The sequence below is a fragment of the Neodiprion lecontei genome, chromosome 4 (assembly GCF_021901455.1).
Source record: "Neodiprion lecontei isolate iyNeoLeco1 chromosome 4, iyNeoLeco1.1, whole genome shotgun sequence".
NCBI lineage: Eukaryota > Metazoa > Arthropoda > Insecta > Hymenoptera > Diprionidae > Neodiprion > Neodiprion lecontei.
The window spans coordinates 32,631,449-32,654,981 of NC_060263.1; the positions used below are offsets into that span (position 1 = coordinate 32,631,449).

General features: G+C 41.8%; 1 protein-coding gene across 1 annotated transcript in view; it reads left to right on the forward strand.

The window, feature by feature from the left end:
• LOC107218430 (synapsin) overlaps nucleotides 1-23,440 on the forward strand; it is a 101,513-nt gene extending 78,073 nt beyond the window's left edge. Inside the window, exons 8-11 of the mRNA XM_046737973.1 lie at nucleotides 7,817-8,022; nucleotides 9,999-10,263; nucleotides 10,769-11,015; nucleotides 13,228-23,440. Coding sequence (XP_046593929.1) covers nucleotides 7,817-8,022; nucleotides 9,999-10,263; nucleotides 10,769-11,015; nucleotides 13,228-13,406 — 897 coding nt within the window. The 3' untranslated portion in view covers nucleotides 13,407-23,440. The remainder of the gene's footprint in view (nucleotides 1-7,816; nucleotides 8,023-9,998; nucleotides 10,264-10,768; nucleotides 11,016-13,227) is intronic.
• Nucleotides 23,441-23,533: the final 93 nt, after the last annotated feature.

Here is a 23,533-nt window from a genome sequence, read left to right on the forward strand (position 1 = left end):
ATACATATACCATGATGCACCGTGGGCACGAGATGAACTTTGGTCGTATTTTTGGCAGGCTATTCACTTGTTCGCTGATGCACATGTCGCTTCGTGCGTGTGTAGGTATGCAAGATTTTTGAACGCAGTGTTTTCATGCCGAAAATAAAGCGCCATTATGTCATCGCGGAGTATAGAAATAGCCCAACCTTGCCTGGAGCCACGGATCGTGCAGTTCCATAAATAAACGTTACTCTCCTGTGAATCCCGTGCACTGGCGGCATTCGCGCGAGTTTACGTCACGCTGCTGCATGCCGCGGTTCGTACCGACCAGCAAAACATCTTCAATGAGTATACCGCACAAGTTAATTGTTTGGGGCAAAAAATATCACTCGTCTTGATGCTGATCACATCTGCATTTTTCTTCGCGGAAGGTCCGCCAGCGCAAGTGTAGTGCTTGAAGATTGAGAAACGCGAAGTTGCCGCTGGGACTAGAGTCATAAATTTTTCTTCAATTCTTTTTACCCACAGATCAATACTCCGGGATTTCGGATTTCCTTTTCGTGGCAAAGCTACTTTCTTCGTTCCAAAAGGAGCCGTAAGCTGTTCGGACATTTGTTTACGTAAATCGACGACGCACAATATTTTTCATGTTACGTTACATGAGATCTCAACATGTATTACTGTAGCTGTGCTCATACACGGCGACATATAAGCTCCTTATCCTGTACCTTCGCTGATTGTGAGCACAGAAGTCTTTCGTCTGTCCAGTTAAACTTGCGACCAGTTCCAGTTGGTACAAGCTCTGACATTCTGGACCGGTCATGCGGTGAAACGTTTGGACATGATGAAACGTGACAGAAGTTACCAAAGAATTCTGTGATACTGTGGTAATATCGCAAACGAAAGGAGATACTTTTTAGGTTGGCGAAAAACGGACCATATGCTGGTATATTTATGAACTATTCAGGATGTGAAACGTTGGGGGAAAACTTTCTGACAACTTCCGTTGTACGGTGGTTGAAACGTAATGCACATATTCTATGCAGAGATTTAACACGATCTCGTAAATCCAAATATTTATACGAATCGGAAATACGGGCCGTACGGACGTGGTAATAAATTTTCCACGGGTCGAACTAGATTCAACGAAGAAACGATTTGTTCTCGTGATACTGCAGCTGTTGGTTCGATTAAGGGTGCATAAATATTCCGAGGCCCCGATTAGGGCGTGGATAACGTCGGCCTGTAGGAACCGCCGGGAATAAGGTGAAAATTTTACGTAGTATAGATTGTGAGGTCTACCGACGCACATCGCGATGCGGTCCTGCGCTCAAACATTGGCCTCTACTAATTAACACGTTTAGAATAACCGATGGCCACACCCGTCTCTGACCCGTGTAAGCCTGGCACTCTTATCTCGCCTGAATCTTAAGCCAGGTGGAAGACCACGCAAGGTGACGAGATCGTTCGAGATGAATCTCTGGTACCCACACAATCCCTTTCAGGGTCTATAATTCGTTGTCATATGCCTCTTGTCTCTCTTTGCAGCTGCGCAGTAATCGGTGAAAACGTGACTTTCTTCTTTAATGCATAAAACGAGCGCTCATAGCAAAGCTGTTCACGGTGCGATGGCAATATATGCGAGTCAAGTTTTGGAATTGATTTTAATTCCCTGCAACTCGTTATTACAATTTTAGGATACGACCGTGACCTGAAAAATCTTGGTAGATACGGCCGTTTTGCGGAAATGAAATACGCTAGGATTCATCCTGGTTAAAAAATACAGCTTACCTCCTGTCTACGCGCGTGGACGGGATCGCAAATCAGACAACTGACAGCCAATGCCTGTAGAATATAATCTCGGCAAACGGACATCCTGTGTGTCGGTAATATATATCTATACAGGCGAATAACATAGCGCAGAGAGGAAGGTCAGATTTTATTGCCAATACCATACCAATTTATAACCATATCCGGTGCTGGTTCAGCAAATATAACGCGCATTGCTCGCTAACATTTACGACGCCCGGCTTAATATATGGCGTAGAAAAGTAAAGTATTTGTATAAAAGGCACTCTATTTGATTATTCGACTCGTGGCGTCCGCACTATTACTGGAATTGCGCTGATTTCTCTCAGGTGACGGAACTGTTGGAGAGAAGATGCCCTTTTGGTACCTTGCCAAAAAAAAGAATAATTTATTCGAGTTATCAAACAATTCGGCACAGTTACCGGTTTCGTAGAGCAATAAACGCATCGCGCGAAATCGTATCGGCAACAATGAGTAACCGATAACTGCTTCTGGCTGACAATTTGCGATCGGTCCTAGAACAATGAGCCACGCGTGTCGATCTAAAAGCCAATAACTCGCTCAGCCTGGAGTAGGATAACGAAAACCTACAACATTGTCCGTTTTCCACCGAAGTTCTATTACAATGTCCGCAACGCAGAGGCGGTGATAATTCATAAAAAGTTGGCTTGTTTTATCGAATTTGTTGTGCCCAAGTCACACAAGGTTGCGGTATGGCCGGTAGCCCAGATCCGGTGTCTCGACAAGCGTGGTTCATTAACGCTCAACGCGACTGACGATGAAACTCCTAACGATCGGCGTCACGTGAGGCGTGATTTCGTTAAATTCGCCAATTTTCCTGATCAGTGGATCGCGTGTGATTACCGGAAGACGGGGAGTCGGAGATCGCGTGACCCCGTATGAGCTTCGCGAAACCCCATCGCTCTGCAGCTGTTAATCATTTTCTCCACCCCGCCGCCGCTGCCGGTGCGACGACGTAAGCGGGGATGGGAATTGAAAATAAGGAGAGATATGAATTCCGCGGCTGTTACAAACCGCACGGTGCTGATTTACGCCGTGAAATTTTCAGCCACGTAACGGGGCGTTGTCAGCAACTATTCCAAGTGACTTCTGGTGTCCGAGTGCAGGCGCAAGGGGGAAACCCGGCGCCTCGACGACGGTTGTCGGGACAAGCGTGGAGGAATCGAAGCCGCTGTCCGGTCCAAGGAGCTGCCGACGATTTCACCGGCTACCGGGGCTGATGCTAATAAACAACACCGGCGAGTCTGAGACAAGGCGAACGAAACGCTGAGGCTTCGCCTGCTTTCTCAGTTGCCACCAAGAAGCTGATATTTACGACCTTTGGCCTTCCTCGCTTCTAGTAGAAGAAGAAGAAGAAGAAGAAGAAGAAGAAGAGGAAGCAGAGAAAAAGGAAACTTACCTATAGAGAGAATGCAGAAACGTAGCCGCAACTTTGACCTGAATTTACCCTCCGGGTTGTGAATCCCGCGTGGATATCGTACCCGGTGCGCACCTAACCGATGAAAAGAAAGGAAAAATTTAAAAAGTAGAGAAACTCAATTCTCACCTGACGTCGGCCTCCGACTGCAACGATCGATAAGAACTCATGCCACGGGTGGAAGACCGCCGCTTCGTCGTCTCGGAGCGTTGAACACGGCACTAACCGTACATCATACAGAAGCCTTTAAACCTCCCGGCTCTATGTAACAACGATCAATTTTTATCACAAGGAGAAATTCCCTCGGTACAATGCCACTTTCTTCTGTACGACGGTTTGAGTATTCAGGCCACAACGCCAATATGTATCCGTACGCGTACCACGTGGTCCTCTATAGCCAAGATCTTCCAAACTTCACAGATTTAGCCTGCTAGCTGAATTCAGTCTTTCGATATCTGAGGTTTCGTCACCTCCAACTCGTCTCGAGCGAAATATAGTATATTGTCTGACAAGGGACGAAAGTTGGCAATTGGGACGAGTGTGAAGTTTGCGCTTGAGCGAAGCGAGGGCGACAATCAAACGAGTTGTATCGCCAATGTTTGGCCCGAGTCACACAGGATCATTTTTATAACAAGTGAATAGAAAGTGGTGGAGCTTTGTACGGTAGTTTTGTGGGACGCAGTGGACAATTGCTTCTCCCTAGGGACGAAAGTGAAGCAATTACGGACTGCGCATTCGCAAACCTATCTTTGTAACACTGAGATAAAATTGGCCACTTTCGTCCCGCTAAACTGCTACGCAAAGCCCCACTTTTCATGTACGTGTGATAAAAAGAATGACTGCCGATTCCGTAGCTGTAAGTTTTCTGTTTGTAATTCAGTCGAGCTTTCGTATACTCTCACCGCTTCGTCCACCAAATTTCAAACCCTGACACTTGATGAGAAAATGTGCATAGTTCTTGCTCCGCTGGCGGTTCAGGGCTTCTTTTGTCCAAGACTCCTGCGAGTTGGCGAACCGGAAACACGGAACTGTGCAACAACGCCTAGAAATACGGGTGCCGTGTATCGTTGCGGGTCAAGCTGGTCCCCAGGAAGCTGTTGGCTTCCAGATCTAGGCATGGTGGGCAGTCGATACGGTTTGGTTTTTCAAAGCCGGCTGCAGTCGTGCAAGCGGTCTGTGTAGGCGCTGTCTAGCATCGGTTGACCATAACTCTTCGCCTGATGGGTGGCGGGATAAGGTGAGCGAGGTGTGGATGCAGGAATACGTGTGTACCTGTATACCACCACGAGTACAACTTGTACGTCGATATTACCGGGAATAAGGAGGACTGAGACGAATGTAACCGAGTCGTCGCGACGAGATGTTACCATCGAAAAAGTGGCGAGATAAGGGAAGATGGGGTCTGCAAGGCGAGCCGCTGGAGCCCAGTTTAAACGTGACTTAAGTCAGGCTCGCGAGAACCGAAGCATCCACTGGAGGAATATGAAAATTGTATTTTCCGATCATACCAGTTACAGACACTGGTTGGTTGAGAATCGTCGTTTCTCCACACTGGATATTTCCGCCCTGCAGTCGATGCGACGTCGCATTCTAAAACGGTCTTCCTCCTCATTCCAGAAGGCCTTGCCCCGTTCTCGAGGAATTCCTTCAGTCCGTGATCACACGCGTGTCAACTGAGAAATACCTTTTCTGGCGATGTGGTTCACCGAGTCCCACGGGTCCCCGTGCGCCACAATATCCTCCGCAGCTCTTCCGTCACCTGAGCTGTCCTTTTGTACTCAGCTGGAAGGGTAGATAGACGGTGAGAAACTATTCCTATCTCGGTGCGAGCACAATGGAGTGCTTCTTGTTACATCCAGACCCTTCTGTACCCGGAGTTCTCTTAGAACGATGAAATAATGCGCTACGCTAATGCCGAGCTCTTTACGCTGCGCTGCTCTCATCGGACTTCGTCGACTGGGACCTTAACTGACAATGAGTAGTAGACCTGTAGCTTCACCTAATTCCGTAAAAAGCTAACGTAGAAAGCGGCCCTTGTAGGCATCGAAGAAATGCTACGTACGCTGTTCGGTAAAACCTTTCAAGAACTATTTTATCAATGAGATAACGGAGAGAGGATTTCGTCTTGGTCACACTTGAAAATGGAGAGCCTGCTTCGTAGGTCAAGAGACGAACGAGAAGTATGGTGGAAATCAATTATCCTACGTGCTTGCTGCCTACATGTTTGACAAAATTCTTCTCATTCCAAAATAGAAATGGTTTTTTTGGCGGGAAAATTGATAAAAATAGTTTGAAAAAACAAGCTTGAAAATTTTTACTGAACGCTTACAATATTTTTGGTAGAGACAAATTAAGGATATCATGAAGGATGGGTAAGTCTATCAACTAGTAAACCATTTTACAAAATAATTGAGAAGTTAGCCTTATAATATGTTTTACTTTATCTCGCTAAAAAGTGCATTCGTGTCAAAACCACCATGCACTGTTGAACGTTAGTTTTTCTTCAGGAACACATGTTCCCATAATTTACCTCCAACGCTTGTAATACGATTGACTTAAGTTTAACACCGGATCTGAAAAGTGCTTAACGTATTCGCGTTGTCGAAAGCGGATTAGAAATTTATGCCGAGGAGAACCTGTACCTGGGATAGGTGGTTGGAAAACTTGTAAGTGCCTTAAGACACTTTCGGTTAGAAACCCGCGCTTTAATGTACCATATTCCGTGTGAATTCCCGCCTGACAGAAAGCCGTGAGGATGAGGTTGAGTGTAAACAAGAGTTTCAAGCGAAGAAGTGCGTCGCATAGAAACTTTTCGGAGAGCTAGGTGCCACCCAGGAGATTTGCCAAGATTCGAAATTCCCTCTTGTGCTTTCGCACCTTGTTTAATTATTCAGAAGGTTGAAGAGGATGCTCGTTAGAGCGCGACACCAAAGGGCTCGACGAATGTCCCGAGTAACTTGCCGCGAGCTGAATCGCGAACCCCGTTCGAATTCCATGGAAGGAAATAAGACCTGATTGAAAGGCGGCAAAGACAAGACATCAAGCCAACCAACGTACCAGCAGCCGCGACTATCTTATCCTGATTGCAAATTAGCCGCGGTAACCTGACTGCGTCTCAGGTACCGAGACCCGTATACAGGGTAGCTTCGTCGATCCGTTTATTTACGACACATACAAGTATATTCGAGCTGACTAATTCCCCTCGTTTGTACAACGATCCGCGGATATAAGTGACGTCGTTGAAGATCCTTCTCCAATCACCACCCGTGCACCGAGTCGCCGGTGAACTTATTGCGCCCCGGTTGGTACCTGATCACCAGGGTGATTGCAGACACGGCCAAGTAGAGCAGAAGATGCCGGGCTGGCTCGAATTACTTCCACGTCATTTCAAGCGTCATCGTGGCGAAGACCGCCAACGAAATGACTCCGGATCGAAGTCGGCTCGAGATGAGCGATACTATTTAGCTGTTAGAATTGAGCCATTTTCTCGTTAGTCATTAGCGCGGCTCTGAGCATAGTACACCCACACCGGCATCTGTTTCTGAAACGTACGGGCGAGATCGCGTATCGGGCCGGCTGTGGTAGGAACTGACAAGCTCTCCGTAGGAGTTGGATATTAACTTCCGCTTACGTCTGTTTCACCGTAAGTCTTGTCTTTGAGGGGCGCTAGTTTAACGAGGATACGAATAGACTCGCCTAAGTTATATTAATGCTAATATACATATTAAGTACAAAACCAGAGATCTTCATCAGTTGTGAAATATTCTGGATTCATATGGGATGGTAGGCTAACCCACTTTTCCTTAGTTGGATCGCTACTTTCCATTTCTTTCATGGTACGTAGGTATAAGTGTCTGAAGGAACTCTTACCGGAAACGAGATAAGATTAATTGTCAATAATTTACCGCTGCGACGGCTTTCAGAAATTATTGGAAAGAAGCTCAAGATTCTTTTCGGATAGAGGCGGCAGTGGGTGTTCATGGTGTATTTGAAGCTGTATAAAAATTATTCAAATAGTTTAGAAAATCAAAGAAGAGGAACGCTGTGTTCCGTGGTATTTATTTATTTGCTTTCGAGGGTTCCTGTTCGTTCACATTCCTATTCCTTCAACATCCCGACATACGCGCTTGCCCTGATGTGATTAGGTTGTCGATAATTTGACGTTCAACGACCGCGAAGTTAAATCGAGCATTTTATTTTCTCTTGCGGACGTTAACACAAATTGGATAATCGTTAGGCTATGACGTCGCGGTTGTCAGCTAATATACCACGAATTGCAAATTGGACGGTACAGGCTTGTCAAGAGATAATGACAACTGACCGTTGCGATGTAAATTGTAGTTTAACTACACTTTGATGAGTACAAGCGTCTATTATAACAGATCCAAAATTAATTAAGATAACAATTTGCAGCGTGCGATTAACCATCGACGACGTTTATCATGTCGAGATTTTGGTCACGTCAATTTCCTGTAACCGCTCAATTATATCAGTCTGGACCAATGATGAGAATCATTCTCGATTCAGTGCAGTGAAACTTTTATGCCAAGTATAATAGTGAATTAAATTCTCGCATGTCTCTTTCAGGTGACTGCCTCGAAGTATCCAGTCGTGGTGAAGCTCGGACACGCGCACGGGGGAGTCGGAAAAGCTCGTGCAGAGACCAGTCAGGAATTCGCAGATCTTGCATCACTCGCAGCCTTGTCGAACGCGTACGCAACGGCAGAGCCTTACATCGACACGAAGTACGACGTCCACCTGCAGAAGATCGGGAACAACTACAAAGCCTTTATGTGAGTGTTCATTCGGTTGGAAGGAAATCGTATCGATCAATCCGATCGCCGCACAAATACAGGCTCTGCATTTGGCAAGCAACGGCGTCAGCGCGGAAATTTTTCAGGATCAATGCGGAACGACAATGCGGGGGAATTGATGCGAAGTACCTCGCGAGTGTGAAAAATGAGTCGAATAAAAAAATATGAGGACCTATACAGAAGTGCGCGGGACCTGCAGGTCCCATTCAGCCATGTTCGATCGGGCTGAAAAATTCTTCGGCATTCGATAAGCGGAGGTGGCAAGGGGGCTTCGTGACGTCGTTTCTTATAGCTGACATTCGCTCCACACCACAAACCCCTGTCAACTCTGCCACGAGACACGGGTCGATCAATCACAGCAAAAATTTTACCGGCTTAAGTGCGCCCTGCCATACGTAGACTCGATCAGGTGTGGAAATATTTCAATCGCAGTTTAATGTGTACGTGAAAGCTTCGGTGCCACCGCGAAGCCACTGATGTATGGCTACTGCGCACACTTGTACGTTGATCTACGGATCCTCCGAAAAATTCTGACGACACTTCTTTGTGTACTTGGACAGTCGGAAGATTTCTTCGCCACTTAGTGAATTCATTTATCGTTTTTTTTTATGGCGTGCATCAAGAGCGGGTTACCCATGATTTGTTCACACTTTCAGGACCTTTGAGTTTAGTTCTCACGCTGATTGTTGAAATATCGGGGAATGGAAGGCTCTATGAATTCAAACAATCTTTTCACTCGTAAAATATTATTGCAAACACTTAACAAACTTTAGAGTACCCGCAAAATCCATCAGATTTGGCTCCAAAATACCTGGGCACGAATGCTTCCGGGACTTCCAAGGGACATGATTCTATATCATGGTGCCAAATTGCAAGGCTTACGTCAGAATGGGGATCAGCATCTTTTTGGCTCGAAAGTAGGTGTTGATGCACGTACGTGTACTCTATAGTGAATCCAGTGATTCGAATCCCGTAATGCAGTGAACAATAAAAAAACTTGCAAGGTAAGCAGAACGTCGCGTGACTCAATGGTCCCTTATTCGTATTGAAGGGGCTTTGAATTCCATAATGACACGGCTAGCAGTGTGGCAGTTTCCTAGTCCTTTATCAAGGGGATACCGAATCCGCTCGGGTCATCGGTATCCCCTTCATCATCCACGCCCTCTTCACAGTCGATTATACAAGCTCCTCCTCGATGACGGTTCATCGTTGTCCGATGCAACAAATATACCTGTGGCTTTGCACGTTCGCCAGGAGAATAATAATTCTGCCTGCAATGGAAACTTATTATGAAAAATCGAGGCACGAAAAAAGTTGCGGGAAAATTATTAGTTGTTCTATAAACCCCGCCGGTTATTTGGGAAAATTAAATCATGCAGATGGATTTACGAAACTCATGTACAGGACCACCTCATTCTATTCGAGTACTCCGTGCAGTATTTGATTAAGGTATTGAAATTCTAGTTGATTTGAATTTTCCGCGTTTCAGTTTTTGCTGAGTTTCAATTAATGGGGATAATTAGATGTTAATCCAGGCTAGTCTGTAGCGACGTGTACGCTGAATATAGTTGTTAAAGCTTCATTCTCATTTTTAATGGGTAATTTTTTTCAGCCAAATGAATTTCCATTTTAATTGAACAAACGTTCAGATATTGCATGAAGTATTTCTGTTCGTTTGAACTGCATATTAAATTGTACGGTAATTAAAAGTGGTTCCTCCGTACGGCGTAAATCCGATGAATACGGTAAATTGATTTTCATCTTTGGTCGCACGATTTAAACTGAAAATGGAATGAGAAGCCAGAAATACCGGATAGTCAAATTCCTGATATACATCGTATTTTATATACACGAACTGAATAACAACAGGTGTAGCTTTCAACTGACCATCCGTGTTGTTCGTAAAATCGTGTATATTTCTTCAGAGGAAATCTAATTAAAGATTCTGACTTCAGGCGCAAAAGCATTAGCGGTAATTGGAAGTCCAACACTGGATCAGCGATGCTGGAACAGCTGGCAGTCATCGATCGATATCGAGTATGGGTGGATCAAGTTTCTCAGCTGTTTGGAGGTTTGGATATTTGCGCCATCGAGCTGGTCGTTGGCAAGGACGGACGCGAGTTCATCATTGAGGTAAATGACAGCGCTTTGTCTCTGATGGGCGACTCTCAGGAGGAAGATCGGCGCCATATCGCTGACCTCGTCACTTCAAAGATGCAGGTAAATGTTTCGTCGATCGCTAATCGCTTTTGCGGCATAAAATCAAAGCGTAACTGTTCCCTGACCCTCTAAACCCCTTTGTCGCGGTTACGAAATCCACGTTATTTCCTAACCACGAGCTTTTCAGAACGATTTAATGCCACCCACCAGGGTCTGGTGCTCACTATTTTCGTGGTTCACACTCCACTTCACATCACTTGAGGCATCAAGTGCAGCTGGCTATCAGTCTGTCACTCGAGAACATTTATTCACACCGAGAGGTGAAGAAAATAAATAACAAGGAAAATAAGTGGAAATAACGAGAAAGAATCCGTAATTTTACATACCGTAGGTGCGCAGGCCGGTGAAGTACATGTGAAGATCTTGACGTAAGACTTGTCGAAAATCAGCGTACCAGCTGATAATCCTACCGGCATGGGCAGGCCACGTTAATTACCCACTCTTAAGAGACAAACCGAACCTTCAAGTATTCGACCTAACTGTATAAACCCGTCTCTTTGCATAGGCTTGCTGTCGATTGCCGAGCGCACTCACCAAGACCACATCTCGAGGCTCGGTTTCCAGCACGAGCCAGGCGACAAGTCCCGTTGACGAACGACCGGCTCCGTTACCGCCAACCATGGCTTCGCATGGGAGTATGAGCTCCATGACGAGTATGGGCAGCGTTGGATCGATGGGTTCGACAACAGCCCTTGCCGGCGACGTCACCACTTCTGACAGCCATCATCAACTTCAGCGTCGTGATTCTCAAGGTATGCGCATGGGTGACTTTAACCTAGAGCAGGCGTGCTATGGGCATCATTAACGGTGCTGAAACCGCGCCACGACGTGTTACGATTCGATGAGCCCGGTGGACGGATTCTGTAGTCGGTAAATCAGTGCTTACACAGCTGTAAATACGATGTAAATAAATCTTCGGGGATTGGAGATCGAAGTATGGAAAATCTGAAAACGTGTCTTTGACTAGAAGGGAACTGCTTTCACGCTGAGTGAATCTGTACTGGTCGAGATATTCCAAACTGTAACTCTGACGCGATTTGTAATTTCGAAGACTGATGACACAACTCCTCGAATGTCGCTATTATATTTTTGAAAATGACTTTTCCTAAAATTTAAGCACTGCGGCAGAAGAAATGATTCAGTTATTTTTCAAGTCTTGAACGCATCTCGGTGTACCCGTGAGCCCAAGTATTTCGGTAAAGTGTAAATATCGAGGTCAATTTATTATACCTATGAAAAGAGCTTACAAACGGAGATATACCGCATTTACACCACAAACAGCTCGCATCTCCCACGGTAAACGTCTTGACAGTCGTGAGAGAGGTTCTCCGGACTTTACGTTTACCGCATCGAGACATCATTTCGAGTACCTATTTACGACAAAGATGCGATCATTTGATATTGCGCCTGAAACTTAATTGGTTCCGTGGTTTACGGTGATTTAGGTCAACTCGATGCCCCGCGTACCCTTCTGTATATACCTACATATACGCATACAGTCTCCAGCAACATTAATAATTTCACCTTCCGCGTTATATTATTCATGCCACTGCGTATATACATAGGTACATGGTATACAGCACGAGTCAAACCGTGGGATTTATCGTATTAGATTGCTTTGCAATTACTTGGTCGTCTAGAGTTTCGGTCCGTGATCATTACGCAAGGAGAACCGACAATTTGTATTCAGGGAAATTTTAGTTCTATAAGTACGCAGTGAAAATTTTTATTTCCCTATAACTTCTTTGCGGTTCGACCGTTTTGCGAATTACCTTGTCATTTCGGTATAATGTGAACGCCTTTGCCGTATCGAACGGAAAACTCTATTCGAAGAAGCGACTCTATATAATCCTGGATATGCGTGATACACACATATATATACATATATATATATACATAAGCTCAAAATTGCGTTATAATTAATCTGGTGTACGACCAACCGCTAGCTACGACGAAAGGTAATTACATTCGAGGGATCGTATCGGCTCGTCGGTTTTATATAAACGGTGCAATCGCGGCGTGGCGTAGAAACATACTCGTACGTAGCGCCGCTACAGTATATAAGGTATAATAGACGACATGCGCCTCGAAACTATAAATTTTCCGATATATATCAGACTTATTAAATTATGCCGATCCGGTGATCCGTGTAAAACGGGGAAACCCGTATCTTGTAGCTCCGCCTTTATATTATATTGCCGAGCAAATAGTAAACCAGTTGTAGATACCTTATACTCCTACTTATCCTTATATATCACACGCTATTTACCACCCAAGTGTAGCAGAATGTTAAGCAATTACGGTGCCTATCTCTATATTGTGCAAACGTACTTACGAGTCAAAGCTTTGCCTGGAGGCAAATTTGCCGAGACTCTATAAGTGCGGCGAGCCGGTCGTCTATTACTGTATCTAATTGTTCGAGCCGGTATGAAGGGCTGCAAAACTGCCCCCGAGGCGAAAGCGCAGGCGTCTCTAGTTATAGTACCAAATGCCAACTAAACCTTAGAACTCGTCATTACTGCAGGTATACGTGAACCCCGCATGTTGGCGCAGATACATTCGCACAGATTGCGCAAATCTGTTATTCCGCGTATAATATATACTATAATCTGATCGCTAACGAGGCATTAACCATGATTTGCCTATACCTACTCCTTCTCCGCTCTCAAGCCGGGTCTATCAATCTCTCCCTGACCGCACAAACGTGCCCAACGCTTACATACGAATTACTGAAATCAAGCTTGACCTGTTTTAACGAAACCGTTTGAAACAGAAGATAATCCTCAATCTCCCCGTTGGCTTACGATATAATTGAAACGTCCGTAAAATAACCAAAGATCCCGCACCTTAGTCGATCCTTAAGCTTCGTCTGTTTATGGCTGTGTACAAGTCGTTTCGATTTTTCGACTCATCTCCCATACGGGCTTGAGTGGCAATTACTAACGACGTTCTTTTATCTCGCAGCATCGCAGTCGAGCACCGTGAGTAGCGCTCCATCGGTTGGTCGTCGTCCAGAGGACCCACCTCTATCTCGAGTACCGTTCCACCGTCAGGGTAGTCAAACGCAGGTACAAGGCGAGGATACCGAGGACACGATGAAGAATCTACGGAAAACTTTTGCTGGAATTTTCGGTGATATGTAAGGTATTGTTACAGATATGCGACAACGACAGTGCGCATTCGATCAAGCATCATCGGGCGGTAATATTGTAAGAAGCGGAGGAGAAAGAATTGATGGTTTAGGGACAGGGGGGTGGGTGGGGGGATACGATTCGGACGTACTCCCGGATGTCATGCCGTACCAATTATCAGGAAGAAGATGGAATGAAATGATGATGAGTGGTGAAGTTTTTTTTCTTATTTTTTATTTTCATTTTAATTCTCCGCGTAAATATTGCCGGAATTTTATAATAACGAAACAACGTTTTCGGTGACTTATCCTGGTGTACTGCTTGAAGATATGAGAGATCAAAAATATGAAGTTGAAAAAAAAACCAATACTAATAATAATAATAACGGTAACAATAATATTGCTAATAATAATGATAATAATACAAGTAATGATAATAACATAAATAAAAATAAAGTAAAGAATATCTAAGGCAGAGAAAGATGTTGTGGTAAACGTGCTTGGGGAAATTGACGTAATTTTATCATTTTATGTTTTCGTTTTTCCGGCAAAAGAGAAAATAAAATAAGAAATTGAAAAAAAGTAAGGAAAAAATTTTAATATTGCCAAGGCATTTATATCATTTGCTGTTGCGAGCTTGTTGTAATCGTTATAAGTATAGTTGCGTGAAAAATCATGGCCTATAAATGGGTCATTCCATGTCAATTCAACGACGTTGCGACGGTGACCCTCTTAGATTTTTACGATTTTTTAATATGTTCTTATACATATAGAAAGAAGTCCTTAGCTAAATTTTTAGCTCTTTATCTCTTCCCATTCCGGAGTTGTCGATTTTTGAAGAACTTAACGAAAAAAATTCATGTTTCTGACAACAATTGAAATAACCTAATTCAATACAAAAATTTTTAAGTATTTTTTGTTGCTCTTTCTGAAAAAACATACAAAAATTCAAAAAAAAATTTCTTCATGCTTTTTTGGCCATTTTTAATCGAAAAATTGGATTTTCGTTCAGTGGGACACTTTTGATTTTATTCAAAACAATTTACCAAATTCTACGTTAAAAAACAAAATTTTTGAGCCATAATAGAAGATGGGCTTTCAATAACTTCTAGTGAAAATAATTTAAAAAGCTACGTTCTGAGAAGGAAATTAAATCAAAATCACCGAAAAAAAATTTGTCTGTAAATTATTTTCACTAGAAGTTATTGAAAGCCCATCTTCTATTATGGCTCAAAACTTTTGTTTTTTAACGTAGAATTTGGTAAAATTTTTTGGCTAAAATTCAAAGTGTCCCATTGAACGAAAATCCAATTTTTCGATTAAAAATGGCCAAAAAAGCATGAAGAAAATTTTTTTTTCAATTTTTGTCTTTTTTCCAGAAAGAGCAACAAAAAATACTTAAAAATGTTTATATTGAATTAGGTTATTTCAATTTTTGTCAGAAACATGAATTTCGTTAATTTCTTCAAAAATCGACAACTCCGGAATGGGGAGAGATAAAGAGCTAAAAATTTAGCTGAGGACTTCTTTCTATATGTATAAAAACATATTAAAAAATCATAAAAATCTAAGACGGTCACCGTACGAAACGTCGTTGAATTAACATGAAGTGATCCAAATACATACATACGCATATTATAGTGCTGTCGGAAATTGTAAATTTGCAAACTACTCCGAAGTGGATCGATATAAAATGAATAAGATGTATGGGACGAGTATGATGGAACGTAAAGCAGAAAAAAACACGCGACCAAAATGGTTACCTGTCGCTCGTCGCGATATTTGGTGGTATTAATAGTGTTGTGATTTTAGTATTTTTTCGGAAATTTTGTCTGAATTCAGTAGATATTTCATTTTGTCTGACACTTGATTCTACAATAAATTCTACTAAAACTTATTTATTCACTTGCATCAAGAAAATGACTTATTGGTGACAAAAAATACATACATATATACAATATATACATACATACATTATATACCATATTTTGACGACATGGCTGAGTGAATAATCAAATGATCAGTTATTGGTATTTTTCCTTTGCCCTGCTAACTTGCACGCAACCGATTTCTCAAGTCCATTTGACGCAATCTGCTACGTAAATATTTGTTATTTCGACCTCTTTTTTGCAACGCCTTATGCCTCTGTTTCCCCGTTCATCATATTTGATATTCTGTTCCGCTGTGTTGACCAGTTTTCGTTGAGGAAGAATACTTTTCCTACCTATCAGAATTTTTATAAGTATGTTATTGTATTGCGATGGGTTGTACATGATTTACTCGATCATTACGTAGACGTCAGGAGAATGCTTCTTCTTTCATACTCGTCATTCCAATGTGCAGAGTTTCAGAAAAGTAACTACGAACAGGAATTATATAGCCGAGAGATTGCAGTGAAATGTTGATATTGCGATGATATATTGAAAGAAGCGCGAAAGAAATGAGGAAACAAAGGTAGATATATATATTTAAATAAGTAGGAAGGAATTTTGAATGAGGTCGAAATTGATCGAAGTATTATTATTGCGGTATGAAACGCAGTGAAAATTGCGGTTGTTGCGGGTAGTGTTATTGAAAAATAACGGTTTGAAGCAAGTCGAACGGAATATTGATATTATTGATGAAAATAATATCGCTGGCTGCTCTAGAGATGGGAGCCCGTACTTTAAACGCACAAATAGTTTTAAGAATTACTACGGAGTGAGGAAAAAGTTTAAAAATCACTGTCAGCAAAGAATACCCAACGAGAGAGCTAAAAAAAAAAGAAGAAAAAAACTTATTAATTAAGGTCTGTTATTAATTACGTAGTAAGCTATAATAATGTAGGTACTAAGGTCCAGTCCTGATTACGGCGGAACTAACATCGATAAATTTTAACGAATTTAATAATCGAGAGGTTGAGTAAGAAAGGGCGAGGATGAAGGGAGGGCGCAATTAAAATCGTAAAATGATATTAAATTTTTAACACTAGTTTTTATGATATGAAACTGTTTCCATTAGTACTAAAGTCAGAATAACACTTTTCCAACACCTTTTCAAGGGTCGTCGAAAATGCTGCACAGGACGACTCAATTGGCTTTGATACTAACCGGAACATTCATGTCAAAAAAGCTCTGAAGCTTAATTAAGAATTTGTATAACTACGGTAATGGCATGTCGATATAAAGAGTGGAGATCGATTGAGAATGGAAAGGAGTCCTAAAACACACAAAAAATCGACTTCATTTTTAGTGGTAAGAGTTCTCTGTACCGGCTGCAATCTTGGCTGTTGAGAACTTTAACATCTGACTCGGAGAACGGAGGCATGAACAGTGTCAAAGATGAGGAGGAAAATGATTGGCATTTGAGGAGAATCGTCGATTGGGCAAGGGATCTAGAAAGAAAAAGAAACTCGGATGGTTTGCAAATTTACAAAAATCATTGCGTTCGTCAAATTGCCATTTGGAGATATGTACTAAGCTAGTTTAAGGGTTCTGAGATCGGTAGTTGATGGACACGGTTTGTGTAACGACAAGGTATCGATAAGCCTGCCTCTGATCTTGGCTCAAAGAAATCGGTCGTGCTTCAAAATCCGAATGTCACGGTTAACACGCGTTGCCTCGTTGAATTATTCATTGCATCCACATATTCAAGATGTCACGTCTAGTCGAGTAACGAGCACAATCAGTGAAACCGTTCACGGGACGAAATTGCGATATTCTGACACGCCATACGTACGCAGGTACTTTCGTTGAAAATTTATTTGTTCCTGATGTCAACCGGTCCTTCCGTATACCAAAAGATGTTCATTTGCCAACCTTGACAACATAAATATACAATACGACAAAGTCACTCTCGTCAATTCAATCACGTAATACCGAATCAATTCTAACGAGTTGAGTCAGAGCTGACAATATATGCAACGAAAATACCGGTCGCTGTTCAGCTTATTCCCTGCTCCTGCATGCGAGTGAAGAATATTGGATGTAGCAGAATATCCATTCGGCACACAGCTACGAAGCTCGGAAGCGAGACTTAAGTTGTACGATTTCCCCGCAAACAGTCCATTTTTTAACTTCAATTAATGAATTCGCAAGTAAAATCGTATGACCGCGTTTTTTAATGAAGATTCGGGTACGAAGCTATTATTTATCGCACACTTTTTTCCCGCCCTTGACAGTAATAGGCGAGTCAACCGAAGTTAAAAGTCAGCCCAGTAAGCAATCCGTTGATCCAAAGAAGTACAAAGTTCACGAGGTGCCTTCGAAGATCAGTTGATAGTCGCTCCGGGCTTAGGCGAAGCTGTGCAACGCTCCGTATTTACGCCGGTATGATTTCTTTGGCCCAAGAAGCTTAAGGCGCAAATTGACAAGCTCGAGGAGTAGTGGCATCGAAAAACGTACAGGGATCGTCGCGATCGTTGAATGAGGAAAGCACATGTCGAACGAAGTGATGAACGATCAAGCGTAGGTACGATTATAATTGTTAAGGAATATCTCAGGGGGTGCCCCCGGGCACTAGGTGGTAAGATAGGAAATAGAAGAGACCGGTTTCTGCAAGTAATAGATGGTTTCATGGGCCAAATTGCTAATACTATAGTTAAAAGAATAAAAATACCATGTAAACGATCGTACTACGATAATATGACCGGACGGAATATTTCGGACCTTGGACTTGGACTTCGAGACTGACGTGGACGCTAATTTCAACGTCTGATTCAAGAGGCGATCGTGAACCGCAATCGAAGCGCGGCACTTTGTCGCCGGAGCTGATCCTTTTCTGACCGATACAAGGCACCTTGATCCAACCTTGATCAGTGGCGACGTCAGGCGTGACGCCCTTCGGAAGGCAAGTGTAAACGGCTTCGTCATAGCGGGGCAAAAATATTTCACAAACTGAGAAAAGTAGAAAAGTTTAGCAATAGCCGAGTGACGAGGCGGCAGTCTGAGATCGTTGACGAATTTAAATAACAGCATCGGTTCAATCCTGCTGCCATTTTTCTCGCCATGGGTGTACGCTGATATCGCATGACGTACGACGTATTTCACTTGCGTGAAGGAAAACGGCTGACGTTGAGCCAGTATCGAGAGGTTTGGATCATGCTCGGTACAAAATTACCGTGCTAAACGCGACGAATCGATATTGACGAAAACAAAATTGTGACACATCTGGTATATCTATGTAGCTTATACGCTTCGTACAGACTTGTTGAATATTTGTTACTTCCAAGCTTTTTTAATTTCATCTTTTCTCGGTTCGATTTTCTTTTTCTCCTTACCGCTTTCTTTCATGTGTCCGTGTGTTGTTGTGAACCACAATTATATTGTTGTTTGGTATAGTTTCTTTTTTCAGTACTGAATAGTATGTCTAATCATAATAATGTATATGCATAATGTGTTCACCCCCAACTAATAATGTGGTGTAGCCCCCAATATAGCAATATCGTTAGTTTCATTACTATGCATATACTTATATATAAGGTGAAATACTCAGAATAAGCACTCGCCGCCTCTGTACTTTTTTTTTGTGGCGTTGTTGTGCAATTACTAATTACTTTCATCATTCCGTGATGAGAATTATTCATTTTTCGAAACGGCGCCCCGGCAGCGCCAAGAGGAAAAGCACGTCCTTAACTACATGTAACACGTATTCATTTGTCAATAATACCGCGTCATCGAAATAGCCGCAAACTCAATTTTGATCAAAACCAATCGTCAATATGTAAGACAGTGGGAAAATTGTAAGAAAAAATCAAAAAAAGAAAAAGAAAAAAAAACAATACTAAAATAAATATACTGACAGGAACTCGGGAATATTTTATGCATGCTCCGTAGCTTATTATCCCATGCATACTTGTACAACGTATTCATATCGTTGTTGTGGATTTTTGCAACATTATGATCTTTTGTCGTTATTTATGCGCTGGCCGGATTTTTCGGTTACTCTGTCATCTCTTCGTGCTCACTGCAATCTCGATTCCCTTTTCCGATCGCAAAGTTAAAAATAAGTGAAACAAGTCCTGGGACATAGAGCTGGCTTGGAGTATACTTGACAAAAAGGAAAAATGATATTGAAAAGATACGAGAAGTTCGGTGGGACTCTATCGCCACTGATTTTTAATTGGGGGGAGGGGGGGTATGGCGAAGATTTTTGCAGCGAGCGCGAAAGACTGACGCCAAGTACGTAAATCCGGGCAGTAGTCCCGTGTAATACTCTCTGTACGTGTCTCTTGTCTAACCACTAAATACTTTAGTAAAAATAATTCATGAATAAAGAATTGAAGAGAGAAAAAAAACTTGAAAAAAAAATGTAAGAGAAAAAAAAAAAAAAATAGTAATCGTAGGCGCATAGGCGCGGATCGTGCCGAATACCGTACGTTCGTTCCTTGATTTCAACGCGTGCTAGCCACATATAATATCCACATACCGATAACTCATGAAAAAAAAAAAGAAAGAAAACTGCTAAAATCAGTATGATAATATACGTTACACGTATAATGTTATCAACGATATGTATCAATGTTATAATTATTACATCCCATATTCTGCATAACTGAAATCTTATATATAATGTTATAATATATAGGAAATTGTCGCAGAGTAAAATAGCGCCGAAGAGATGTTTGCAAACGCTCGAATAAATAGAAAATAAATAAACGCAGTTTCGAAAGCGCATATGCGATGTAAATTCTAATATATCCGTTACATAACTACATAGATGTAATTGTACATGATCTATAGATCCAATGAAGAATATAGCTGATCGTACAGTTTGCCGAAGACAAGAAGTAACTCAACGAAAGGGAAGATGTAAAAAAAAAAAAAAAAACAATTAAGGATAAAATGCGAAGGTTTTAATCTTATAAGTTATCGTAAAACAATTGATTCCAAAATTATCATACGCTAAACGCTCTAGCTACTGTAATAACATACCTATAATACAGACTCCACAGTTCTTTTTGGGCGAATGTTGTAGCTAGTAAGTGTGCATTAAAATTTAAGTATTGCGTAAGCAGTATAAAGTATATGTCCACTCCTAAAAATATTATTACATAATTGTATAACACGTTTATTGTAATCTCCTAATTAACGATAATAATATGTCATAAATAGTCACGGAAAAGTGAGGCAAGAATTGAGAATTACGTGAAAAGAACCACGGGATGACCATCGAAAATCGAACGAGGAATGCATGTTTGATTTCTCCGGGCATTTCCCGGGAGATCAAAGATCGGCCGACGTCGAGCGTCGCGGGGCGTCCCGGGATCGCGACACCAGCCATCCCATCAAGGGACGCACCCCGCGACGCGGGACGCCCGAGAAGTTGAAGCGTATAAAAGTCGTCGTAATTTAGGTTTATGACAATATAGCGTGTTTATTAATGATCGAGTTAAGTCAGACGTTGTGACGCTATTCGGCTAACTAAAATAACACATAAAACGCAAATATATGAGCAAGATATATGTGTACATGTATTATATATACGAGAGAAGAACACGGGCATGATAATAATTTGATCTGACCGGATATAACGATCGTGGACGATTCTTGATGCGTAAAACATCCTGAACATCGTGCGTAACTCCAGCGTATCAAGGCTTCGTCCAACGATCGGCAAAACGGCCTATTTCTACGTGTGTAATCGGTGATGCAAAGGGTGACGACAAACCGGTATATCAGGCCCCAAACAGAGGCCCGGTACCTGCACCCCGCCGATCGGCGTCGCCTCTACATGCCCAAAATGTTACCATTTCAGTATATATGATGATAAGCGTTGAGCCAAATATTTGGTAAGTGTCAGATAATTATGAACTAGGTGTTTGAAGTTAAAAAAAAAAAATATATATATATATATATAATTTAAAGCTACAAGTAGGTATACATGTATAAGTTCCGCGTACGTAAAAATTAAGGGTTAGGGGATTAGGCGTATATGATACATAGGGTTGAAGCTATAGCGAGGTAAGGGAGGAATAAGGAGAATTAACGATTAGGGAATAATTAGCCGATTCGTAAATGAATGATGAAAAAGAAAAAAACTAAAATCAATGAATTATAATAATATGGATATAGTAATAATTAACTAATAGTAGCAATTGAGGTGACAACGAACCCACGACGCGGGTTCGAGAGGTAACCTGGAGCCCGGGTCGCGGTCGTGCTTAGGTTAGTCTGCACAAACAATGCGATTGTTTATCTCTATTATATAAAGGAATTAATAAATGAATATAAGAATGGATGAATATATACATATAATATATGAATAAATCTATATATGTATGTATCCATACATTGATATAAATGTAAGTATAACCACACACAAAAATCAAGATAAGAAAAAAAAAATAAAAAATAACAAAAAAAAAAAAAAAAAAACAACCAACAGCAAAGAAAGATTAAATCATACATAAAATGCGAGTTCTATCTGTCATCGTTATTATTAAGGATTATCGGAGTTTGGAAAGACTCTAAAATTAGAACTGTAAGAGAAATACGTATAATACATATACATATATATATATATTATTACTATTGTATAACACAAACACACCAATTATAGCAGGAGAAGCGAAAACCGAACGAGGTCGATTTTATAATATCTAGAAACAAAGAAGTTTAAAAGCTGCACAACACCTGCTCCCAGACAGAATTTCTCCTCAGGTGCGCGGTTTCGCGGCAACAACGTAACTTCGCCTCATTTCCGCAGTTCGATCGGAGCTCCCGATCGGCGATTTCAACGGGGTTCCCACTGGCCCGGGAACAGGGACGTCTGCATTCCCTGTTCCGGAAACGTTCCGGCAGCCGCCGACGAGCGTTTGGCCGACTTAGAGCGCTCAGAACCCTCGCGAGATCGTCCCGATCGCTGCGGGGATGAATTTTCGTCTCCGGAAAGTATCGGCCCAAGAAATCGGCGCTGCCGTTCCTCGAGGATGGCGCAATGTGCTCGAGTCGTTGCGAATGTTACCGGTAATCAGGATCCGCAGAGTTTTTCACCGCCGTTGCCGCGGTCGGAAACGCGCCCGAGTTTCAGGCGGTCCGCGGCGATGGCGGCCGGACCGCGTTGCGGAATTCAGCTGGGAACGCGACGTTGAAGCGCCGCATGCGGTGCACTTCGGCCTGCAGTCAGAGCCGCGGGATTAACGGCGTCGTTTTTTGGGTCCGAGCTGTTCTGGTAACGAAAGGCTGACGCGCGCTTGAACAGGAGGCGATCTTACCTAAACCTCGATTGTAATTGATTAAAGTGTCGAAGACTATTAGGGACAGCGATTAATTCGAGCTATGTCATGTTTGGTAATCGGTTGTTGATTATATTATATATACGATCGCCATAATTGATTACAAAACATTTCAAATGTTTCCTAGTCATTGTGGTAGTTATTATATATGTATAAGACTCTGTATACCCCGTAGGTGTGACAAGTTTAATCGATGCATATATGTACGTATATAGGTATATGATAAATAATGTTGTTGACAATGTATATGCACATATATGCGTAACATTACACACCCACAAACACACACACACACACACACACACACACATATATATATAGGTAGCCGGAAGGTTTTACGATATTTAATGATAAATATGATAATTATTATTATGCATTACTTCGGTAATTTTACTATAATATATTATTATTATTACTTATGTATTATATATATATATATAATATAGTATATAATGTAGCAATTCTCTCTGTACCCTTAAAATACTCTGATCTATTTGTTGCGAGTGGACGCAAGTGCAACAAATGTGTCGTGCGTGAAGATTTAAAAGAAAAAGAAAACAAGTTGACAAAAAAAATTGATAAAACTCATTAAAATAATTAAAAAAAAAAAAAAATATTAATAAACGATAAAATGAAGAAACTTGAACAACGCAAAGACGTTACCTGGGATTACCTGTCAAAAACTACTGGAACAATGATGAAAAAAATCCTTGAACCCTCGTTAGAGATAGGGCACGGTGTACTCAGAGTGCCCACTAGAAAATCTGTTAAATTATGGTTAACTTATTGTATTGCATTAAATTAATCTGTAATAATAAATATACGAGTAAGTATAACGCGTCTCAATTCTACTCCTTCTGCGCAGTGAATTTCTACCTATGGTTATGCATTAGTCATTACTGTAAACAAATTTTCTGAAGGATTAA